At 38.1% G+C, this 19,834-nt stretch overlaps 1 protein-coding gene across 2 annotated transcripts in view; it reads left to right on the top strand.

Annotated features, from left to right (window-relative positions):
- The window catches only part of VAV3 (vav guanine nucleotide exchange factor 3), a 397,225-nt gene that overhangs the window by 246,060 nt on the left and 131,331 nt on the right, over positions 1–19,834 (top strand). For both annotated transcript variants that reach the window (XM_056139015.1, XM_056139014.1), the window contains exons 16-17: positions 18,220–18,321; positions 18,625–18,725. In XM_056139015.1, coding sequence (XP_055994990.1) covers positions 18,220–18,321; positions 18,625–18,725 — 203 coding nt within the window. The remainder of the gene's footprint in view (positions 1–18,219; positions 18,322–18,624; positions 18,726–19,834) is intronic.

The raw sequence follows: 19,834 nt of genomic DNA, 5'->3' as shown, positions 1-19,834 counted from the left end.
CTAGAACGAGCAGATGCCATTGGGCTACACTAGCACATGGCAGGGATGAATGGAGAAGTTACTGGCACCCACTCAAGCAAATCGATGAGTAACGGGATGTCAAGTGATCAAGTGATCAAATATTTTTAGAATTTAATACATTTGCTAGGGTGTCTTTGTTGGGGTGAGGGATATTTAGGGACTGTTCCATGCAGATCATTGACAGATGAGTACTTGGCTTGGGCAGTGTTCAGGGATGGCCATGGTAATGACGATCCCTTGTGGTGCTTGATGAACCTTACGATGCCAGGGATTGAAGTCAGAGCTTCAGACATGGAAGACATGTGCTCCCTCACTTTGAAATGGCTCCTGTACCCAGTATTGATAATCTTATGGGTGGTTGTATTTTTTCCCAAGGTAAACCAGTATGTGTCTTTTATAAGCCAGTGATATAGTTCTAACTTTTGTTTCAGGATTAGTCACTTGAGTTTTACTGTTCTGCATGCTTTTGACCTCATTTGGGAGTTTAAATTATTTCAAAATGAATAGAGACTGTAAGAAAGGGAATCCCAAATCACAGGGCAATTTGAAGTTCATTGACAAGGAGAGTGAGAAAAAGTGTGCTTTGCAGAATATTTTACTCTGAGTTTTCTCTAATGTAATTAGTTTTGAAGGTGGTGGGGGGGACCAGAATTAAGCAGAAAGGCAGGGCTACAGAATCAATCTAATATTTCATCGAGGAGAGTGAGGCTGTGCTCCAGCTAGTTTGCATATTCTGAAGCTCTTCTCTATGCACACCTCACTGAGTCCACAGAGAACACAGCTGTCTTGGCACATTTTTGCTCTCGGTTCCTTTGTTGCTGCCCACTGCTAGTCTCAGGTTTGGATTTTATTCCAAGAAACACTAGAAAAACTGACCCAAATATTTGCAGTCACAAAGCATCAAGTTAAGTGGTACTCAGCTTTATTTAGTGGCCGGAGAACGTGGACAGTCAGCTTGAGATGCCTGCTTATAGCCCAACTTTCTTCCTATTCAGGAACAGGCATAAGAAGCTTTGTGCTTTTCCCTCTGATATTATCTTATAATAGTCTGAAGGGAGCCAAAGGGATAGCACCACAGGTCGAACACTTGTCTTGCATGCTGCTGACCTGGGTTGCATCCCTATCCCATATGATCCCCAGAGCCCTTCCCAGGCCACTGTGGCATATGACCTCCAAGTGAAAATTCTGGATACTGGGGGGGGGGGGGGGGAACTGTTGAGTTTTCTTTGCAAGGAGAGAGATATCATAATGAGCTCAATTATCATCAGGTTCCTCTCCTTAAAAGTTGCTGTCCTGACACCAACTATTTCTCTTAGCAGTCTCTAATTTCTCACTTTTGCCTAACTTTGCTGGACTAGCTCTATACTCTGGGTCTCTCAGTATTTGTTTTGGTTTTGTTGTGGAAGTGGAATCACACCCAGCTGTGCCCAGGATGTAGTCCTGTCTCTGTGCTCAGGGCTCACTTCTGGTGGGATTGGGGGGTGGGTCCCTCACTTTTTTTTTTTGGTTTTTGGGTCACACCCGACGATGCACAGGGGTTACTCCTAGATCTGCACTCAGGAGTTACTCCTGATGGTGCTCAGGGGACCATATGGGATGCTGGGAATCGAACCCGGGTCAGCCACGTGCAAGGCAAACGCCCTACCCACTGTGCTATCTCTCCAGCCCCGGGTCCCTCACTTTTTAAGGTAGCTTCTCTCCATTTCTTCTAGCTCCAATGTTGAGAGCTTCCCAGAGGTCCAGACCTTGGTAAAGGCTACAGACTTTGTGTTTCTTGTTTTAACTTTTAATTTTTTGTTCTGAAGCAGGCACCATTTTAAATTAAACTTTTAAAAATGAAGCAAAACAAAAACCTCAAAACTATATTCCTGTGCCAACCTTTCTGAAAAAAAAAATGCAGTTTAACAGGGTGAGAATTATCTGGGAAGTACTGACTCAGCAGCTTTGTGATTTGTGTGCATTTCCCTAATTCTGTTATTCCTTGATTTTTGAATCACTTGGTGTTTCCAAATTCTTCAATCTCAGGTATCTCTCATAGCTATAGGAACACTGAACTTCAGATTGAGAAATATATTTGTTCTGTAAAAAAAGAGAACGCCACCATTTCAGTATACCACTGCATTATACAGAAGAAAACTCTTTTTTTTTTGGCTTTTGGGTCACATCCAGTGATACTTAAGGCTTATTCCTGGCTCTGAACTCAGTCATCACTCCTAGTGGTACTTGGGAGGACCATATGGGATGCTGGGAATCAAACCTGGGTGTGCGGCATACAACGCAAATGACCTACCTCTGCCCTATCACTCACATCCCATGAAAGGAAACTCTTATTAGAAAAAAAAGTTCTTTGCTGTTTTACCCTATGTTCCATTATTGAGATATAAATAATAATCCATGTAGCTCTCACATTTCAAATATATAATTCAATGTTTTTAGAATGTCTCACCACATGCACTTTTGTTTGCATTGTTTTACTTATTTTGGTTTTAATTCTTATGATGTTTCATCAATCTCAGATAAAAATAAGAGTAAAAGCTCTGCATCATCAGGGAAATGTAAATTAGAACAACAATGAGATATCAACTTACACACAGAGACTGGAACAAATAAAAAAGAACAAGAACAACCAGTGCTGGCATGGATTTAGAGAGACAGGAACTCTCATTCACTGTTGGTGGGAATGCCAAATGATCTGGCATTTTTGGAAAACAATATGGTCATTCCTCAAAAGTCTAGAAACTGAGTTTCCATTGAGCTAGCAACACCATTTCTGGGACTATACCTGCGAGGTGCAAAATCATATAGCAGAAACACCATCTGCACTTGTATGTTCATTGCAGCCCTGAGAACAGAAGACTTAATAAAGAAATCATGGTACATCTACACAATGAAATATTATGCAGCCACTAGGAAAATGAAGTCATGAAATTTGCTTGTAAATGGATGGACACAGAGAGTATCATGCTGAGTGAAATGAGTCAGAAGGAGAGGGACAGACATAGAATGATTGCAGTCATTTTTAGAAAGCATAGTATGAGACTAATATCCAAGGACAGGAGAAACAAGGGCTGGGAGGACTGGTTCACTGTCAGAAGCTTGCCACAAGTATAGGGGGGCAGTTAAGATAGAGAGGGACCACTATGACATTGATCATTGCAAGTGATCACTTTGGACAGGAATCGAGTGCTGAGAGTAGGTAAAGGGACGTACATGATAACCTGTCAGTAACGTGTTGCAAATCATAATGCCCACAATGAGGAGGGAGAGGGAGAGGAAGTGGGAGTGGGGGAGAGAGAGAGAGAGAGAGAGAGAGAGAGAGAGAGAGAGAGAGAGAGAGAGAGAGAGAGAGAGAGAGAGAGAGAGAAAGAAAAGTGCCTGCCTTAGAGGCAGACTGGAGTGGGGCATGGGGATGGTAGCAAGAGGGAAACTGGGTACACTGGTGGTAGAAAAGTATTTCTTGTTTTAATAGCCCTCATCTTTTTCAGAAAAAAATTTAGTAGAACAGGCATAGAATCCTATCTTGGACTCAGTCATTTCACGCTATTATGTTAAGTGGAACCTCCCATGTTTCCTTCAGATATATTCAGATGATGAAAGGTCAGCGTTTATTTTGTTCTGAGGAGGCTCTGGATTTCCACTACAATAAAAAACATACATTACTTTGTTTTTCTGTGCTTCGTTTTTTTTTTTCCTCTCAAAATAGCTTTGGCCTAAGCATTGACTCATAAATGGTTCTTACCCATCCTAGAATTCTGGGAATGTCAGATTTCAAGCTGTCCACTTAAACAAGTCTATGCTTTGCCCAATTTATACTTTGTAATTTATTTTCAATATTTCCTCCACTTTATTTAAACATCATGGTTTACAAAGTTGTTCATGATAATTTTTCCTAGGCATTCAATATTCCAATATAAATGCCACCACTGCTGTCACCTTCCCTCCACCATTGTCTCCATTTTCCCAACAACCCCTCAAGTCTGCCCCCACAGCAGGCCTATACTAATTTTGTTTCTGTTGCTTGTTACTATTAAATGACTAATGGAATGATCAAAACATATTTCTGTAAAGGGAAATTTGTGAAAATTGTGTCTCACCACTGGACGGACATTAAGCCCTTGACTGAGTTTACTTAGTAATTGTTTCAAGTTAAGCCTTCTGTGTTCATGATTTTGTTAGTCTAGATTGACAATTTAAACTTTTCAGAATAATTTATTTTAGGCATCACTTTATGTATTGTTTAATACCAATTCCTACTTTCTCACTTTAATAAAAGTGTCAGTTCTGTCCTTTCTGGCCTGGGGACTCACTAACCAGCCTTTCATACATCTCTTCTCTCATCCTTGTACTCATGTTCTGTTCCCACTCCACTCAGGCAGTCCAACAAGGACTAAGATGTTAGCAAACTGCTTCACATCTGTGTGAGTTGTATGTCTTGTCACACCAATGTTTGTAATGAATATTTCTTTCTCTTTAACAAATATACTTTGCTTTTTAAATCCCGTTTTCATTAAGAAGCGTTTTTTTGGGGGGGAGGGATTGTTTTGATCAGTGGTAATCCTGTTCAATTTATACCGAACATTTGCACATATAGTTGAGTATAAAGCAGGGACTTTATATGTAAGGTACATAAAGTCAGTTTTTCAATTACAATCATAGAATTTGAAGGGGAAAATAGTTATGGAGCTTGTCATATTATCTTTCAGATTTCTTTCTATTGTTCCCTAATTTTGCTTTGTAGCTATATCATCTCCATCTGCTTCTAAGACACATTAATTCAACAGCTAACTTAATATTATAAAACATAATTTAAAATGTGCTACAAGAATTTAATTCAGTGTGCCAGATCAGCATCCTTAATTCATGTTATCGACGACATTTGAATTCTGATAGAGATTTATTGGACCAGCGAATGAGAAAATCCAAATTCTCTAGAAACTATTCCTTACACAGAATAGCTGACACATTGTAAGATATTTGGCTGCTAATCCTGAGCATAGAGACACAGGTTACTCTGTTCCTTATATATTACCAAGATGACAGTCCGATTTAATGAAAAAAAAATATGGATTATCCAAAATGAACTGGAAATCTGTGATTGGGTTGAGGATTCATTATTACATCCCTTGTGTTAGAAAATGGCACATAATAGGTTCTCAGTTGATTGAATGTCTAAATAAAGTCTAATGTCATTTTTGTATTAATGCAAAAGATCTGTAGTCCAATTGATGTGAGATATGATGATGAAAGGTCAGCATTTATTTTGTTCTGAGGAGGCGTCTGAATTTCCAATACAAATTTGTCAGTATGAAAACAATAAGAATATTAGTATAAGTAACATCTAGCATTTGTACACTCCTTTCCTCATTGAATAGTTTGAATAATATGCACATGTATATTCTCAATTTATTTTCATAACAAAGTTGTGTTATGTAACAGGTACGGATGGTGGTGATACTTCTCCTTTTGAACCTTGGCCTTCCATAGCAGGAATGACAAATAGAATTCTTTGATTGGTGGGAGCACTAAATCTAGAAATATGTGTTTATGTGCAAAGAAACACATCAAGTTCTTAACAAAAGAAGATCCAGATTACATGTGGTCTGACATGTTTTCCACATTGAATTTATTGCGGATTTAACTGAATGTACATTGCATTAAAAATTTCCTTGAGATGTCACAGAAACTCAGTGATGGATGTATATTTAAAATTACTATATAGTCCACATTGAATAAAATATAGAATTTCAATACATAACAGATAAGAGAATACTATTTTTCAGAGCCAAGCATTATCTTATTTTTATTGGTATTTTGGAAGGATTTATTTTTTCCCTCGATACTGATACGTGATTTGGAATATAAAAAATAAGATTTAGAAGTGACTTATAAATCTCCTTTTTGTTTTCATTCATTTTATGATTCTTTAGGTCTCGGTAAAAGTATGTCTTATGAGCATTGAGCATTTTTTTAAGTTGGTTTATGAATGATCTATTTTATTGTCTTGCTTTTCCATAAAGGCGGCTGTTTAACCAATGTATTATGTTTGTTTTTCCTTTTTTGGGGGGGAGGGGGCTCACATCTGGCAATGCACAGGTGTTACTCCTGGCTCTGCACTCAGTAATTACCCCTGAGCACCGACCATATGGGATGCTGGGAATCGAACCCAGGTCGGCTGCGTGCAAGGCAAATGCCCTACCTGCTGTGCTATTGCCCCAGCCCGTAGCCAATATATCGTGGTGCTTTGTTAAGTGTTTGGGCCTCACCTGGCAGTGTGTAAGGACTGCTCCTGGCTCTGCTCATGAGTAACTGATGATGATGTCATATGCAATTACTGTTATGGAGACCATATGTGGTGCTGGGGGTTGAATGTGTTTGACTGCATGCAAGGTGAATAGCTTTGCCCCTGTACTCTCTCTGCAGTGCAGGATTCATGTTTGCTGAAAAATTGTGGGAAAAAAGAATAAAGTCTTTTATAATTCCTTATTTGGAAGACTTTATTTTATAGTATATTTAAAATAAATATTTCTGTTTTATTCTGGACATTCTTATGTAAAAAGAAAAAGGTTGATAGAGAAAAGTTTCTAAAGTTAAGTGTGAAATTATTGATTTTGTTTTTATTTGAGACTAAGATTTTACTTGGCTTAAATATGCTTTTTCAAAATTGAAGACCTCAGAAGTAGTTGTGAGTAACTGACCAAATAACTTGTCAAAAATCTTCTTGATATCCTATTCTGACAGTTACAATTATTTATTTAATAGTTCCAAATATATAAAAATTAGTAAATGAATTCATGGTCCAGCTAGATCAATAATTTCTTTGCATGCTGGAGACTGTCTAAGAAATTGTGTCTCATTTCAGGCAGATTAAGGTTACTTGGGCTCAAAGGTTTGTATATTTGGTCAATCTAAAGTCTTTGTGGAGACATGATTTTTGTCAGCTAGTGCCAGCTAAATTTTTAGAAATTTGTTTTAGAAATTAAATAGTTCTTAATTTAGAAATTAGTTATTAAACATAAATTAAAGTTTCTAATTTAGAAATGAATCAGTTAAAGTAGTTTAGAAATTTGTTTTAGAAATTTCTTCTGAATTATAGGGACTTCGACCTTGTTGAAGATTTAGCAAATCAGTGTATTTTATCTATATATAATTTTTATATGTTTAGAATGAATGTCTTACCTTTAAAAGATACTAGGCTTGTCAAAATATTTTGTGACATTTGTGGGAGATAATGGGCTGTTTAAATGATGATACATAGATGGCATATATTCTGACAGATATTTTAACATTTTTTTTCCTGAGCATATAAAATAATTTAACATTATATCCTTGCTTATATCAATAAGGATACAAAAGGCAAGTTTACTCAGTTGTATTTTTAAGAATATTGCTAAAGACATTAACTATATCATAGAATGTCTCTTTCATGAAAACTTATCAAAGCAAATTTTCTGGCACTTTGGTGCCAGAAAATTTCATGCAGTTTTCTGGCACCAACAACTGTGATCAAATTTTACTCTTTGCTTTGATCCATCAGAAATTTAGCACCAAGAGCTAGAGAGATAGCACAGTGGGTAAGGTGCTTGCCTTGCATGCTCCTGACCCAAGTTTGATCCTTGGCATAACACATGATCCCATAAGCACAGCTAGGAGTTATTCCTGAATGCAGAGTCAAGTGTATCCCCTGATACTGATGATGATCAGGAGTATCCCAAAAACTAGAGAGAAAAAAGAAATTCAGCACCAGATGTGTAACATATTTAAGAATCTGTTTGTTTTAGGTCATATCTTTTATACTTACATTTAAATCTTACACGTTAAGTCTCCTCTGACAATCTATTTTACTTCAAATTGTTTGTTGAATGCATGTTTATATTAGGCATTGTGCGTGATTCTAAAAATACAATGATAATTCTGGTTTGATTACTTAAGGATAGAATATCTTACAGATATCAGAGTAGGAACAGATGCAACCAAAGCTTAGCTAGTTTTGCATGGGGCCTTGACCAAATGGGATAGTATCTTCCTGTTATTTGTCGATTGCCTCGAGCAGGCCCCAGTAACGTCTCTTTCATCCTAGCTCTGAGATTATATTCAAGGCTCTTTAGGAGAATGAGACCCATCATTGTTACTGGTATTTGGCATATTTGGTATGCCACGGGGAGTTTGCCAGACTCTGCCCTGTGGGCAGGCTACATTCAATAGCCTGCAAGTTTGTCCAAAGTAGGAATGAGACAATAAGATGTCATAAAAAAAAGTTCTGATAAGATGTCGCGCGGCCGCGAATGTGGCCGCGCAGTTCCGGGATCTGGATTTTGTAGTCTCTGAGTCTTGGCCGCTGATGGGATTACACGGCGCCAGGGGGCCAGGTGGTGGGTGTGACCCCCGCCTACTGGAATTTGGAGGATCTGGGTGGAAGATGCTTGACTCCCATCTGAGTAGGCTTGGAGGTCTCGGCCCCGGAACCCGCGTGGCTTTGTCCCTCTGCCAGTACCTTCATGTGTGCGGAGAGTGGTCTCAGCATGGTGGTGGCTGGTCCTGGAGTATCTTCCAGTTCCTGAAAATCCAACTCAAGCTGCAGCACTTTTACACTTGGTGCCAGCCTCTCATTAACAGTCTGTGTGCTTCCATTTTAGAAAATATTTACAAATGATGATATTTGTTGGTTCTTGGATGATTTATTATAGCATCACAGAGGTTATATCCCAAGCTGGTGGAGAAGAGAGAACAAAGCATTGTCCTGGAATTGCTCTTTTATAACAGTAGATTTGCCTGTGGGCTGAACATACAGATCTCTGCTTTACTAATGAAGTTGAACAACTTTTTTCTTGGTGAAATATTCTGCCCTGTTTTCTATGGTTTATGTTTATCCTTGTACTACTTATTTGTAATGGCTTCTTCTATATCAGGAATGCTTTCTACATATTGCAAACATTTAATTTTCTCTCTCTCTCTCTCTCTCTCTCTCTCTCTCACACACACACACAACACACACACACACACACACACACACTATACGGGTGATGCCTAGGGCTTATTTATGACACTGCTCAGGATCACTCCTGGTGGTGCTCAGAGAACATATGTGGTGCCAGGATTGAACTGACATCAGCCTTATGCAAGCGACATCAGTCTTATGCAACTGACTTAGCTTTAACCTTTAGACTATCTTTCCAATCTCTAATATATTTAACCCTGTGCTCTTTCTCTGACCCTCCCTTTTAAATTGGTTTGTGATAGTTTTATAGCATAGTGCTTAAGAGCATACATTGTGAGACACATCTTTTGTCTCAGATCTTATTATAACTTCTTGCTTCCATCAGTGAAGTTCCTGCAAGTATTGTGATTGTTTCTATTCTTCCCGTTTCTACAAAGAGTACATGTAAGGATTACATTGAATAATGTACTTTCACTGTAGAAAGTTTAGAAGGTGAAACTCAAAAGTGAAGATCACTTACATTGCATCTACCTGTTCTCATTTTCACATAAATATACTAACAAGCAGTCTTATATTTGGAGGGGTATAGGTTTTTGGACCACACCTGGTTGTGTGCTTATGGCTTACTTCTGGTTCTGCACTCCTGTGGACTTTGGGGTCCATATCTGGTACTAGGGATTGAACTGGAGTCAGCCACATGCAAGGCAAATGCCTTACTATCTATACATTATCTCACTGCCCCCTAACAGTCTTGTGTAATATTAATGGGATCAAAGTTACAGATAAGATTGTAACTTTCTCTTATTATATGATGCAAATATTCTAGTTATGATTTCGTCAAATAAACCTGGGTCCTCTGTAAATCTCAGTTCTGGGGCCCTAGTGTAGCAGAGTGGTAGGACACTTGCAGGCAGGAGACTGGGTTCTATTGTAGGCACTACAAAATAAAAATAAATAAATAAATAAAAATAGTGTTTTTTGATAGCAGTCCATTTGCAAGGTTTCAGTTCACACTGTTTTCTTTTGTTGTGTTTGTCAGTTCTTAGGATTGTACCTGGGGCCTCATGTGTGGAAACTCTCTACCGAGTTGCATTCCCAGCTCTCCTATCTTTCTCTGTGGCATTCATGATCCTGCTTTTTCACCATAGCTTGCGGAATTTTCAGATACTGCTTTTCCCCATCACTCCAAAACAGGGTGGGAATTTGCTTGTTTTTATTCATCAGTGTATCTCACATTTTCTGGTACATATTAGGTATTTGGTATATTTTAATGAGTATATTTTTAATGAGTATATAAATGAAAAAGAAGTTTCAGAAACAAAATTCTTGCACTTACTTGATCCCCTTCAAGACTTAAATCTTCTATATTGGTGATATTTCCAAGTGATTTTTTCCCGCTGCGGACAGATTTAATAATGATGATATAGCTTCAATAGTAATGTCTCTTAGAAACGATTTCATTTTTCTTTTATGGGCTGCACCCATTGATGCTAGAGCAGGCCACTCCCTGAATGATCATCCCGACAGTGAAGACCTGACGATTTAGTGTGTGAATATGGCAGTACTTCAGGGCCCCCAGGAACACATCTAAAGAATCTAAGGGACCATCAAGCATTAGGGTTCAGAGTTAAGGCCTCAGACATGCTATGGATGTATACTACCATTTGAGCTATCGCCTCAGCCCCACGTTTATTTTTCTTGTCATATTACATTTCTCATATTTTTCAGAAGAATGCTGAATAATACTATTAACTAAAGAAAACTTTAGCCTTAATATGGTTATTGCATTCTTTTAAATTAAATACATTTAGATTTTCCTTTAGCTTGATATTCTTTTATGGTAAGAGAGTACCCTTTAATCTGTAAGCTTACCTAGAGTTTTATTAGCAGTGTGATATACTTTAGTAAATTTCATTTTCTTGACAAATACAAAATTATTACAAATACTCTTTATGTATTAAGATGTATGCTTTATTTTACTTAAATAACTAAGGATCCTAAAATGAGTATCCATAATATTTTAAGTTTTAAAATTACCTTGGGGAAATATCAGTGTATTGTCTCTATATAATGAAGTTAGGTACATGATTATATACATGATCTTATTATACTCGAAACAGTAAAATAAATAATAATAAATTGAAAAGTTAAGGTCTGGCTGATAGTACAGTGGGTAGGGCACTTGCCTTGCTGACTCAGGTTTGATCCCTCGCATCCCATATGGTCCCCTGAGCATTGCCAGGCAGGCCCTGAGTGCAGAGCCAGGAAAAACCCCTGGAGATTTTCAGAGGTCTTTTTCCTCCCCACAAAAATAGAAAAGTTAATATTTTGGTTAATGTTTTAATAAAGAGGATTTCTGTGATAACCACAAGTAGTTTTATGTGAATACATTCCTATGTGTTTTGATTCTGTTTTAAATATAAGTGTGTTTTTGTTTTGTTAGTTCGGCGGCCACACTCAGTGGTGCTTGGGGAATTCTCCTGGATTGATGCTTCTTGGGGCTTATTTCCAGTAGTATTTGGGGATCTTTGTGATTCTGGGGGTGAAACACAAGCTATCACAGTGCAAAGTCTTCATTCCAGCCTTTGAACCATCTCCCTAACCACATACCTGCATTTTCAATGCAGGAAAGTTCTAGCTCTGTTCAAACAAGCATTTTTTTTTCATGTTTCCTTAATTGTTACTTTTACTTTCAGTGAACAATGATGAAATAAATGATTTTATGTTTTTTATTAATTACATAATTCCACACTATTGATATTGATTGTTGTTAATACTGATGGGATGGGACCGGGGAGGTAGAACAGTGACTAGGGCTATTACTTGGCCATGTGGCCAATGCAAGGCTGAGTCCCAGCACTCCATCTGATCCCAAGCCTGCTGGAAGTGATATTTGAGCACAGAGCTAGGAATAAGACCTGAGCACCACTGGGATGTGGCTCCCAAAACTCAACCCCCTCCCCCAAAGAATTGCATAGTCATTAGATAATTAGATATCATATCATTATCAATCAATTAAAATTTTGTTTCCTCTCTGATTAAGCATTACAACATAATTTTCTCTTGCTAATATTTGACATATTCTAAAACAGTATTACTAAAGTGATTTGAAGTGGTAAAAAGTTATGGTTAAATAAAGGTTAATTTTAGTTACATCATTTAAAATAAAAATAGTTAAGTGTGTAACTATTTTGCCATGCTTAATAGTGAAATATGTTTAGATCTCTGATTAGAATTGTATACTTTGTATAAATATTAAGTTTATTTTCTTGGGGCTAATGTGATCACACAGCAGGTAGAGCACTTCCCTCACATGCTGCTAACGGGGTCTAATCCCCACTCACCATATGGTTCCCTGATCCCCACCAGGAGTGATTCTTGAGCACAGAACCAGGAGTAAACCCTGAAAAACACCAGGTGTGCCACTCCAAAATACCAAAATATTTGCTTTCTTGCAAAGAAGAGAGGACAAAGATACATGAACAAATTGCGAGATTTAACTGAACTCCATAAATTCTGATGTTTTTCTTCTGTTGTTTCTGTTAACATATGAGAGGTAAAAAATTGGCATGGTAAAAATATGTATTTTATCTTCTCCTTCCAAAATTTTATCTGAAAATGTGGCAGAGGCAGCTTTCTGAAAACACATGGGGAGGTAAATGCTGTGGAAAAACGTGTTTTCCAATTTCTATTACCCATGAATGTCTAGCAGCCCATTTTCTGAGTCAAATATTTGATGACTATAAAGACGTGAATAGTTAAAAATGCAATAAGTGCTTCCTCCTGCCCCAAAGTCCCATATGTGCCATCAGGGAAAGGAACTTTCAGTGCTTTTTGGTGGTTTGAGGTGGGGTAAGGGGAGTATGACACAAACTTAGTGAAAGTCCAGTGCTCTGTTTAAGTTTCCATTAGGATGTCAAGGATATTGTTATGGAGGCTGAATTTTGTCTTAACTCAGGGAGGGTCAGCTTTTTTGTTCTGTTAAGGTCTTTAGTTGACTAGATGAGACCCATCATCTTAGGGAAGGCATTCTGCTTTATTCTATCAATTCAGATACTAATTTTATCCAAAAATACCCTTATGAAAAACATCTAAAGTAACATTTTATCCAAAATCTGGAAACCTCCTTACCTAATAATAATAATTAAAATAGGTAATTAAAATTATTATTAAAATTAAAATAAATAGTGGCATTTATTTCATGCAACAACATCAGAACAATGGATATGAAACATAGGTACAGAAAAGAGGTACTGTGGTAGGCCTTCACAGTATAAACTGGGGTAGAATGGAACCAGCTCTCTGATAATAGGAAGTGGATAGCAAGTGATTAAAAGACAGTGTAGCACTATACTATAGAGCTCAAAGTACTTGGGAATGAAAATTACACAATAATCACTATTGTGTGAACTCATGCAAAAGTTTATTAAGAGAGTCACATTTTTATGGGGCTAGAGATGTAATACAGGGCTTAAGGTGCTAGCATTGCATGCAGTCACCTGTGTTCTGTCACTGGAACCTCATATGATCTGAACACTTTCAGGAGTGATCTCTGAGCACAGAGGCAGGAGTAAGTCTTTAGCTCAGATGGGTGTGCTCCCTTCCCCCCAAATAAACAAAGCAGAAACAAAAGAGTCACATTTTTTACATGGTACTGAATGAGCGACTGAGTCAATTAACTGGTTAGGAGAAATGTAATAGAATAAATGTAATAAAAACAGTTATGGAAATTAAGACTATATTTGAAAACTGTAAGGAGGTTCTGTGGGACTATCATTATGGCTCATACGTGTTTCTTTTTAAGCTAGAGCTTAAAAACACTTCATTTACCATTCTTAGAAGTTTGGGTTTTATCCCCATAGGTGATAGGAACCTGAAGAAGTCATCAAAAGGGGTGGGTGTGACATAACCTTAGTGAAATTTTTGAAAGTAATTCTGATAGTAGGTATCATAAATAGGTGAATTAGGAGATGAAGAAAGGTCACTATAAAATTTTAGTTGAGAGATACTAAGGTCTTAGATAAGATAGGAAGAAGTAAGAGTGGGACCTGAAATCTTGAAAAGATTTTTTTAGTTGAATCAACAGAAAGTATATACAGTATCAGGGATGAATAAATTGAAACAAAGGAGAAGTTAAGAAAAGTGACTATAGCAGGAGCAGGAGAGTTAGGGAAAATTTGTTGTGTCTTTCATGTTTCTATGTTGGAAGATAGAGTGGAATTAAATTTTTACTTTAATCAGAGGTGTTGGAAAAGGTGTAGAGTTGAATGTCGTGCTGTGTTTGTGGCCCTAGAGGAACAGCAGGAATGCTGATCTGGGGGATGGAGAGTATGTACAGGTTGGGGAAGGTGTGCACTCCTCAGCTTAGGATCAGCCTAGGGGACAAGAAGGGGCAATCTGAGAAGATCATCGGAAGTTATGAGTCTTAAAAGCATCATATTCTTACCATATGAATATTTGGAAAATGGGTTGATGAAATTATGGTAATAGTAGTCCCCATATGAAGCAGAAGATATGGAAACAGTTTATTGCAAAATGTCCAAGATCCTATCAAGTTCTCATAAGTAAACTGCCATTTATATCAAAGCAAGTTTCTACACTTCATGTACAGCTGCATGACTGAGTCAGCTAACCCGTATTTGATCCTCAGTTCTCATCTATAAACAGCCCAACCATGTAATTGGTCTCTCTCTCTGTTCATTCTTGCTCCACTATAAGGCATGCCCTCCCTAGTAGTCTAAAGGCCAGTTTTTGGTTTCAACTGAATGTGATGTCAATCCCTGTATAATGTCTCTCCTCTTTCCTGACCACTGTCAACCTCTATTACTCATATCCTACATCTCCTCTTTTTCATCTCTGGACTCCAGCCAAGGAATCCTTCATTCTGTTCCTGCCTTAGGGCTTGTGTACATGGTAGAAACTCAGTGGCTCTTCTTTATAGGTTTAGCTTAAGAAATAAAGGAGAACGGAATCTGAAGAGTATATTGCTCCTGCTGCATTAGAGGTGTACAGTAAATATCACTATTCATTTTTATGATGTGTAGCTAGTATGTAGTCCTGACAGTTCTCTCTAGTCTCTTCTACTTCAATCTGCCTTTCTGACTCTTTCCCCCAAAGAGAGCTTACTGTGTTTGGTTTTTTGCATCCCCCCACAGACTACTTTAGAACATGTTTGTTGACATTTCTATTTAATGGGCACTTGGTTTAACTTCATCTAGCTCGCTGGGCTTTTATGGCCCTCTTTTGAGTGTCTCTATTTTGTATTATGCTTGAATAATTACATATGTATTCCTGGTCCCAAGGAAACTGTGCATGTCGCAAGCATCCTGAGTAAAATTCTCAGAATGAGATTCCTCTGGGGACTCATCCCTTGGCAATTTCTGGATTTTTTTTAACCATTCCTAAGGCACTTTCTTCTTTGGTGGGTTTGGAATCAGCAATTCATAAGTTATAGCCAGTGATTATTGAACACTTCCTTCTGAGCCAGCAGAAGTTCCAGGCACTGTATATACATTACTTCCCTTTAATTTTGATTTTATTAGTATTCATGTTTTATACTTACCAACTTGCCCAAGGTTGTACTGCTGGTGATTTGCAAGTTAGGATTTAAGCCCTGGTGGTCTAATTTTAGATTCTTGCTCTCAACTGTGCTTTTATAGTCTAGAGTATCTCAGTAGTAGTTCCAGGGTCATAGAAATAACTTTTATTCTTTAATGTTTGATTTAAAAAAATGTAAACAATATGAAGTTATGGTTTTAAAAATTCCAACAGTTCCTCTCTGCCATCCTATTTTCTACTTTAAGTCCCACATTCCTAATGGACACAACTATTAAAATAATTTCACAGTTCTTTTTCTTTGCAAGATTTTTTTTAAGACTTCTTAGTGTGAACCTTCTTTCAACTTTTTATCTCCTTAAAAGTCAATTTGTGCCTGGTTAGTTCGTAAAGTTGTCAATATGAATGTCCCAGGACAACCTGGGTATAAACCACACACACACACACACACACACACACACACACACAAGCGCATACACATACACAATTACTTGCAGCCTGCACACAGTTGACCCTAAGAGAAAGGTGCACCCCATATATCTCAGGAAGACCTAAAATTAATTAAATTCTTGCTATTTGGGACCCACTTCATGAGTTTCTGCCTGAAGGAAATCTACTTTTATTCTAAAACTCCAGGCTGATGAATTCTTCAAGATCCCAGGATGGAAGCTGTTATTTGACAATTTATCTATGACTGAATCACCTTGGTACTCAGTGAAAAATGAACAACAGCCCTTCCTTGCTAAGGAAATAGGTTTCAATGGATGGCTTAATGGACTCAAGAATCAGCTGATTTCTGAACAGTGTGATGAGAGTTTTGTTTGTAGATTCTCATTCTTTGTTCATTTCTCCCTTCCTGAAGAAGAACTTTATAATTTTTAATCAGCTATACGTCAAGAATGCCTCTGGGGAAATGGCTATGCTTTTTAGCATGCAGTGGAACATTTTCCTAAAAAGTGAGGTCACCAGGAAAACAGCAGAGAAATCCCAGATGGCACTAATATTTGATTTCATTTTTAGCACGCTCATATTCAGCAGATGGATTGGAAGGCTGACCCCTCTGACACTTCTGCATCACTGCCTGCTACTCCAATTGCCTTTGCGAATGTTTTTTCATAAGGCTTCTCCTGCTACCTCAGAGATTGATGCCTGGTTGCCCGCCTGTGTTATGCTTCATTACGCCAAGGCTCTGTGTGGTTGAGAGTTGCTGTTTTCTTTAAAAGGGGAAATCCTAGCTCATCAGTATCTCAAACTTTCCCCCACAATCTCTTAAATTGCTTGTAACATATCCAAGAGTATCATCTTTGCTTTCTAGGTCTTCGTCTGATTCGTATGCATTTTTAACTTGCTCTTTTCTAATTTTTCTGCTTTCATCTGTGGCATGGATAAATTATGAATAACATGAAAGCCATCTAGAAATGGCTGAAGTGAACTGTTTCTAACATACCTCCTGGACCCCCAAATCTAATTTCATTAAGGTGAAACTTGCTGAGTTCTAACCTGGTACTACAGTCATGGTGGTGCTGAGTTCTAACCTGGTACTACAGCCATGGTGGTGTAAAGCACAGACCTAGGTTGGAGTTTCTAGCTCTGATATTTCCTTGGTCTCATTTTCCTTCTTTATAAGCTCATACTATTATAAGTGCCTACAAGTTAGATCTGGTGTGAAGTTGAAAGGAGGTAATGAATGGCATGTGTTCTCATGGTGTGATGATCTAGAGGCAGAGTTTCCCCTCTCCTATTTTGGCCTACTGCTCCCTTCTAAGAAACTGGATATTTCACCTATTGGAAATCCCCCTCCTTTAAGTGAACTAACAAAAAAAGTTGGAGCGATAGCACAGCGGTAGGGCGTTTGCCTTGCACGCAGCCAACATGGCCGACCCGAGTTCGATTCCTCCGCCCCTCTCGGAGAGCCCGGCAAGCTACCGAGAGTATCTCGCCCACACGGCAGAGCCTGGCAAGCTCCCCGTGACGTATTCGATATGCCAGACACAGTAACAACAAAGTCTCCAATGGAGACGTTACTGGGCCCGCTCGAGCAACAAAAATAGTGCCTCCCCTCTTGAACCTGAGGTGGCTACTCCCCGTTGTTCTAGCACCTTCTGTTCTGCCTGGGAGGCACTGCCCACTTTGAGGAGCACCAATGGAGAGTGCACAGTGAATATCCATTTTGCAGTATACCTGATTATTTTTGAAAATGTTATAAGTTAAATGTGAAACATAAACATGATTTTATTTTATCCTCTGGTGTCAGTCATTATGTGATACCCCATTCCGACATACCTATTTAAAGATAATACTGTTAAACTGCAATCCCTCTCACTGTCCCCAGGTACTTTATATTTCAGTGATGTGGCTAGTGAAGAGACACTATCACACAGCATGAATATCCAGCAGATTTTGTGTATTTTCCTGGCAGGTTGACCTATGTGCCCAGGCTGCAAAGTTCTCTGGGAGGACTCAATTCTGCCAAGGATTAGGCTTCATAAATTTTTCCATAGAGCTGGTTTTCACACAACCAGACTCTGGTGCATATTTTAATGAAAAGTATACTTTTGCCTTAAAGCACTGCATACTTAATGGCCTTTTTTGCTGGACTCAGATCTTACCCAATGTAATTTTGATGAATTTGAGTTTTAGAGGACTAGACTGCTGCTTTGTGGTGCCACTTTCATTCAGAAATGACTCTTGGTTCCCTCTTTTTATAGATCTAACATAAGACCAGACTATGCAGACTCCAATTTTCATGAGTTCAAGATGCATACCTTCAACAGAGTTACATCCTGTAAAGTCTGCCAGATGCTCCTCAGGTAAGCTTGCTCGATTCTGTTTCTCAGTTTAAAGGAACTGGTATAATTGTAAGCATTTCAGACATTTCTAATATTCCAGCTAAAGTGTTCTGAAGTCTGGGTATTGCTTAACAGTTTGGTTGCAACAAGTTTGCTTGGCCTTGTTCCTACTCGGTTCTGAGACCAGGAAGGCCTCTCCCTTTGCAGAGAGCTTTGAAAAGTTCCATGTTCCTTGTTTTTTTTTTTTTAATTTTTTTTTTATTCCCTGCACTAATGATTCCATACGGCTGAATTTAGTTTTAACATATTCTAATTTTTTTTCAGAGGAACATTTTATCAAGGCTATTTATGTTTTAAGTGTGGTGCAAGAGCACACAAGGAATGCTTGGGAAGAGTAGACAGCTGTGGCAGAGTTAACTCTGCTGGTAAGTCATATTTTTGTTGTTGTTGAGATTCTGCTTCTAATTAGGACATAAAACTTGCTAAATATAATTAAGGCCTAATTTACTCTTAATCTGTGTTGATTGTAACATATCTGCTGCGAAACTATCATTTATTGGAATGGTTAGAAAATGGTTTGAAATTCATATAACTTTTGCACATACCTGGATAAGCAGAGGAATCTAGAGGTGCTTGGAAAGTGTCATGTCCCCTCTCTCTTAACCCTGACCCCAAATCTTACCCAGACTCTTCATATGGATGGAGCCAATATACGCACAAGTAACAAAAACAGAGCAGAAATTTTTTTAATGTTCTATCTTTCCTTCTTAACATTCTTCCTTAGTCTCTTAAATATTCAGCTCAGAAATGCTAATGATGCCAGACATAAACATCTCACAGACTAATTCATGAATTAATGAATTGAATATATTGTCATTTTGCAGCATTTAACAGAAAGCATATATCTTGGATCTTGTGTAAATATTACCCCATTGGTTTTTTTTTAAAGAATATGATTGTTACATGAGCTAGTTTCTGAGACTGTTGGCAATTATGCATTCAGTAGCCTTTGTCTCTGTTCCTCTTGGGCTCTCTTCCTTCTCTTTCTTTACTGGCCTCTTTATTCTTTCTCTTTCTTCTACTTTTCTTTGTCCTTTTCCCCTGAGTTGCTCTGTGTTTTATCAATAAGACCTTTCAAAACCAGTAAAAACGTTTTGAACAGAAGAAAGGGATCTTTAACAGCTTGAGTTCAAAAGGTAGAGATGTCAACCTTTGATTTTCCCAAAGGGAAAGGTGGACATTGAATTATTTTGGATAATATGAAGAGGGAGACAGAGAATAATAGCTCATTTCAGAGTTTAGTTCAGAAAACAGGCAACTGTAGAAAGTTGTGAATCCTATTAGAGGGCTGAGATCACAGCCAGTTCTCCTCACTTTGCTCCTGTGTAGACAGTTTTAAGGGCCCCAGGAGCCATTCTCTCAGTCAGGAACTGACAGCTGCAAGGAGAAATATCCCGACATTAGATGAGCACTTGCACTGTGCCTACTCACCTGGGCATTTCCAAGTCTTTCCTGCGTGAACTCCTTAGTACTC

Source organism: Sorex fumeus, unplaced genomic scaffold, assembly GCF_029834395.1.
Source record: "Sorex fumeus unplaced genomic scaffold, SorFum_2.1 ptg000131l, whole genome shotgun sequence".
NCBI lineage: Eukaryota > Metazoa > Chordata > Mammalia > Eulipotyphla > Soricidae > Sorex > Sorex fumeus.
Note: the sequence above shows the minus strand (reverse complement) of the source record. Positions and strands in the feature narration are given on the sequence as shown.